This window comes from Cyprinodon variegatus, unplaced genomic scaffold (genome assembly GCF_000732505.1).
Source record: "Cyprinodon variegatus isolate N-32 unplaced genomic scaffold, C_variegatus-1.0 Scaffold1495, whole genome shotgun sequence".
Lineage (NCBI taxonomy): Eukaryota > Metazoa > Chordata > Actinopteri > Cyprinodontiformes > Cyprinodontidae > Cyprinodon > Cyprinodon variegatus.
Genome location: NW_015151948.1, coordinates 74,301 through 80,426, shown reverse-complemented (window position 1 = coordinate 80,426; position 6,126 = coordinate 74,301). Strand labels below are relative to the sequence as shown.

The window sequence follows — 6,126 nt, the reverse complement described above, 5'->3', positions numbered from 1 at the left end:
CTAATGATGTTTTAACCCAGGAGAAGGACGTCTGAGTCTGATTTGCATCTGAGGAGGATCTCCTGGTTACTGAAAACCTCCAATCATCCAAGTTCAGGTTGCTCTGGTCCAAGTCCAGTCCTCAAGAGCTAACATCCTGTAACTTTTAGATGCACCTCTTCTCTGACACACCTGAATCTAAAGCCTCACTCCCCTCATTTACCTCAGCAGAGGTGTGATAATAATCCACTCATTTGATTCAGGTGTGTTAAAAAATGGTTGCATCAAAAAGTTGCATGATTGTAGCTCCTTGAGGACTGGACTTGTGCACCCCTGCTATAGTGTGAGGTGACAAAACTGACTCCTGAATAGACATCAAAAAGTCTTCAGAAAAACTGAGCAAAAGTCTGGTTGCCTCCGATTTCAGCCCGTTTTGACACTGAAATGGGAATATTAGAGTCGTGATGTTAGGAAGCTGAGGCACAGGCCCTTATTGAACCTTATTTCTAGCAAGAAATAGGGTTCAAAGTTATTTAACTTCCTCAGACGGAGAGATACACTGCAAAAACATTCTGAAAATTAGTAAAAATGTCTTTAAACAAGTGTATTTACCTTAAATTTGAGTAGGAAAATAAGATGATCTGCCAGTGGAATGAGCATTTTTTACCCTTAAAATAAGATAAATTAGATATTATGCACTTGAAGTAAGAGACTATAGTCTTATTTTAAATGTAAATTGTCTTATTCCATTGGCAAAGAGTCTTACTTAGCTGCTAAATTCAAGAAGAAATGAACTTGTTTTAAGAAAAATTTACTTACTTAGATTTACATTTTTTGCAGTGTAGAGCTCTGAGGCATTTTAGTACATACCTTACAGAATCCCAACACACACACTCCCCCCAGGGGAACCGACCCACCCCCGGCATAAAGAACTTCCTCACACTTGGACATTTGGAGGAAAATCAACTTGAGTTGATCAAGGCCGTTCCCTGTTAGGTTAATATATCTCTCACTGGCCAGATGGATCTCCTCCAACAGTCCTGTAAAATCTGCGTAACTCATTCTTTTCTCTCATGAGCTCCGTTTGGAGCCTGTGAGGCTAAGAACAGACATATCTAAACATTTTTTACTCCACACAGTGAAATACTACATAAGGAATAAAATAAATATTTAAACATGGAATATAATGAATACTGTTATTAGAAGAGGATCCAGAAGAAATTAATCGTCCACAATATTTTATAAGCAAAGATAAAATGATTAATATGTTCGAACTGGTGGAAAAATTCAAATAGTTGACAAAAAACTGGTAGAAAATACTCCTGATTCTGGAACAACAGCGAGCTGTGATTAGTTACTCCACCCACCCATCCATCTTCCGTTAATTTTATCTCTGCTGGGGTCAGGAGGGGTGCTGGTGCCTATCCCCAGCTATCTATGGGCGAGAGGCGGGGTCCACCCTGGACAGGTCACCAGGGCAACACAGAGGCAAACAGGATAAACAACCGTTCACGCAGCCCTAAGAAGAATTTAGAGAAGCCAATTAACTAATTATTTGTACTGTGGGAGGAAGTCGGAGTACCTGGAGAGAACCCAGCATGCTCAGGGAGAATTGTTGTTATTCATAACAACTAAATTCTAAGTTTCTCACAGCAGTGAAAGAGAGAGATGACAGCTAGTAAAAAAATGTAAAAACAAAAGCTCCACTGACTTTGATAACACTGAAAATCAATTAAGAGTTATTAATGCAATAAACCTCTTATTTTTTATATCTGTGTCCTCTCTTTCCCTAATGGGTAAAATAAAAAAAGAAAACTGAACTCCAATACTTCCTGAACTTCAGCCAGCTCCTCTGTTTCCAGTGGTTAATAATGGATAAACTGATCAATCCAGGTGTCTGACCTCAGTAACCATGACAACAGCAGACACACCTGAATAAATCAGTCTGTTTCTGTAATGAAAGATCAGGAAGCAGTGGAGCGTAGCATAGAGTCTATATGCAAATTCGCTTGTTTCTCTACTTTCACCTTTTTTCCAGGATTGTTTCAAATCTCTTGATTAGTCGACTGGAACATTTTTATAACTAAACAGAAACATGTTTCTGAAAGTCAGCATAGATTTAGATCACAGAGATCTACAGCTTTTGGCAGTCCTGGAATTAATAGAAGTCAGCAGCTCCATACATAAAAGTATGGGCGGTTCAGGACAGGGGCCAATGGGGGCCAGTGCCCCTGTAGATCATGTCCTGGCCCTGTTGTTTTTATTTTCATTTTCTCGTTGCGTAAAACTTTTCCTCTCAGTTTATCACTCAACTTATCCGAATTAAAGTTAATTTCAAATTGAATCTTAGTTTATTTACTGTTTTTACTGTACTTATTGTTTTAAAATATGATTTAAAATCCCAGTCTACAAGCATCATTGTTCACATTCTGCAAAAATATTTTCAATTTAAACATGTGTGTGTGTATATATATACACACACACACACACATCTACTTGTTCTGCTATATGTAGTGAGGACCATGAATTGACTTCCATTGATTTTCAGTCATTTTCAACCATTTCTTTGCCCTAACTGTAAAAGTAACTATATATATATATATATATATATATATATATGCATACAAACTCACACACACCCAGAGAAGGAAGCTATCCTGTGGGATCCCAGTATGTTACAGAAGAAAACAAATTAAAGAACTGATGAGTACAGAATGAAGAGACAGTCTTGCTGTGAAATAAATATCTTTAATCGTTTTCGTCATAATTCTGAACACAGAGCTGGTCTCAATACTCCAGAATGTGACTAAAAATCAGCAAACCATTCAATGGCACTGCTGCGTCCGTCTCAAAGACCCAACCATGCAGAAATTCTCCCATTCAAAATAAAAAGAAAATAAAAAATATATATTAAAAAAATTATGCGTACCACTGATATACAGATCTCATATAAACAGGCGTATTGGTCACAAACCAATCAGAATTATAAACATGGCTTCTTTTACATACATGGAGACGCAACGGGAGGGGGAGGGGGGACGAGAGGACTGTTTAAAAACAAAGAGGGACATTTTTTATTTTACACATCTGTACATTTTCATTAATATTTTAACGTTCTCACCCTCTGCAGATCAGAACACACACACACACACACACACACACACACACACACACCCAGGAGCGGCAGCAGTGGCTAAAGAGAGAACTGTTTGTGTATCTGAAGCAGACAAATACTGTTAATAAAGAGTTCAACCACTGTGGAGAGCGAGGCCCCCTGGAGGTAAAAATGACACATTACATTCAGCAGAGGTGACTCAACACACACACACAGACACACACACGTACAGGGAAACAGTGTTTAAAATGTGCAAAGAAAAGGTCTGTGAAGCTGCTTCAGCGACAGCCGCTGAGGAAACGGGCAGAAAGCTTCAGTGGGTCGCCCACAGCGCCTCCTGGTGGTGGAGCCTCAGATTCCCACACCCACCACTACCTTTAAGTGCTTTAAATTATCCTCTCACTGCTGCCACCTAGTGGCCCAAAGAGACTCTACTACCTATTCATACGTACCATAATCTGCTGGGGGGGGGGGGAAAAAACAAAAAAACACACACCCAGAATCTGATTGGCTGCTCAGAAACAGTCGGCGCATGAACGCAGTGAAACGTGCTGATGTTTCAAAGCTCAATCTGGATGCTTTTAATTTGGTGGGAACAGGAAGTGCTGGTTCCCTACGCTGCCACTGGAAACAGAAAAGGCACACGGCGAAGACGGAGGACAGACACGTTTGTGGGAGTGTGTAGAAGTGGGTCATCGGCGCCGCTCTGGGTTCTGGGAGGAGATTACATTCTGGGGTCGGGTTCAGGTCCGCAACACCAACATGTAGCGATCTCGGGGGGGGGGGGGGCGTACCGCGGTGTCGTCAGGAGGAAGAGCTCGACCTCTCCACTGAGAAATTAAGGTGCAACGTCGTCGAGGGAAGAAACTAAAAAGATCGGGCTCTCTGTGGTCGCCAAGAGGAGAGCCCGGCCGGTCCTTCCCGCTCCAGGCTGGAAGGCAGGGGGGGGGGGGGGCGTGGCCTCAGGTAAGGCCTAGTTTGGCAGCTCTGCGGGTGGGCGGGGCTTCAGTGTTCAGGATTTATGTACAAAGATGTGCCTCAGCAGCTCATCTGCAGACGGACGCTGCTTGGTCTCCACAAAGATCCGTTTGAGAAACTCTCTGCAGTGGTCCGACACCTGGGGGGGCAGCACCGGGTTGGTGGGCTGGGTGGCGATCTTAAAGATGGCCGCCATGGCCTCAAACTCCGCCCACGGCGGCCGCTGAGTCAACATCTCCACAACGGTGCAGCCGACGCTCCTTGGGAAGAGAAAAGGAGCGATCAGTTTACCTCCATCTGGACCATTAAGAGACGGAAACTTCTAGAACATCCGGAGGAATCAAACCTCAGCGACTTTTAACTTTTTAACAAATCTTAAATATAAACTAGTTTTACTCAAACTAAACATTTTTACTGGCATGATGAGCTGATTGGTGAGAACGATTCATTTATGGAATATGGTCCCAGGAAGACGAATCAGAGGAGGGATTGGTCAAACAGGATGAACCAATCAGAGGCCGTCATGCCTCCCTTCACTCTGCTGCCTCTGGTGGCGATCTCTGGTAATATTTCAGCTACTTTTGTTTTTGTTCAATCTGCTCAGCAGTTCAAACCTTATGAAGACGATTAGGGCAATTGGAAAAAAACAAAAAAACAGCCATCAATTAAAAACAAGATGGTTTCTGACTTTATTCTGATAATTCTGACTTAAAAGACAAAATTAATCTGATTCAACTATGACTAATTTTATAATTCCACTTTATCAAAGTGCTAATTTAATAAGTGATGAAATAAGGCACAATAATGCTGGGCTTTGGCGATTTTAGTCCTGAAATTAAAGTCAAAGCTGAGATTAAAGTCAGAATTTGTGAGAATGGAAATCAGAATTCTAAGACTTAAATCATAGTTACAAGATTAAAGTCGGAACTCTGACATTAAAGTCGTAGTTAAAGTGGGAGTTACAAAATTAAAGTCGGAGTTACTCGAGATGAAAATCAGAATAACAAGATTAAAGTCAGAATTTACAAGATTAAAGTCGGCACTCTGGGATTAAAGTCAGAATTAAGAGATTAAAGTCGGTTATGAGATTAAAGTTGTAGTTCCTTATCAAAGTGCTAATTTAATAAGTGATAAAATAAGTCATAATAATGCTGGGCTTTGGCCATTTTAATCCTGAGATTAAAGTCAGAATTGTGAGAATAGAAATCAGAATTTTAAGATTTAAAATCAGAGTTACAAGATTAAAGTCAGAATTCACAAGATTAAAGTTGGAACTCTGAGATTAAAGTCAGAGTTACGAGATTAAAGTCGGTTATGAGATTAAAGTAGGAGTTAAGAGATTAAAGTGGAAGTTATAATATTAAAGTCGGAGTTACTTGAGATTAAAACCAGAATAACAAGATTAAAGTTGGAACTCTGAGATTAAAGTCAGAATTAAGAGATTAAAGTTGGTTATGAGATTAAAGTCGTAGTTCCTTATCAAAGTGCTAGTTTAATAAGTGATAAAATAAGTCATAATAATGCTGGGCTTTGGCCATTTTAATCCTGAAGTTACAAGATTAAAGTCAGAATTCACAAGATCAAAGTCAGTTATGAGATTAAAGTCGGAGTGATGAGATTAAAATCAAAACAACAAGATTGAAGTCAGAATTCTGAGATTAAAGTCTAGGATTAAGGCTCAAGTTCTGAGATTAAAGCCAGAATTCAATAGCCTTTATTGGCCATTATTTATTATTTTCTAATGACCCTAATCCTGTTCATTCCAAATCTTATTCTAGTTCATGAACAGATTATTTTAGGAGGTTAGTGATGGTGACGTGACGCCAGGAGAGAAAACCCTCATCAGTTTTCATGTCACGCTTTAAGTCAAATAGATCTTATAATCCTGATGCTCCAGTTTAAATGAGGCAACCATGACATCACAGTCTGAGGAGCCTCTGAACACGGGAAACTATTCCTGATCTCCAGCAGCCTGGTCGGTCTCACCAGATGTCGGCTTTCCTGCCGTATCCTTCGCCGCTGATCACCTCCGGACTCATCCAGTACGGCGTCCC

The 6,126-nt window shown here is 40.5% G+C and overlaps 1 protein-coding gene across 2 annotated transcripts in view; it reads right to left on the bottom strand.

The window, feature by feature from the left end:
- Positions 1 to 2,715: 2,715 nt before the first annotated feature.
- Positions 2,716 to 6,126, bottom strand: part of map3k2 (mitogen-activated protein kinase kinase kinase 2) — a 23,828-nt gene continuing 20,417 nt past the window's right edge. For both annotated transcript variants that reach the window (XM_015403410.1, XM_015403411.1), the window contains one exon: positions 2,716 to 4,332. In XM_015403410.1, coding sequence (XP_015258896.1) covers positions 4,107 to 4,332 — 226 coding nt within the window. In that variant the 3' untranslated portion in view covers positions 2,716 to 4,106. The remainder of the gene's footprint in view (positions 4,333 to 6,126) is intronic.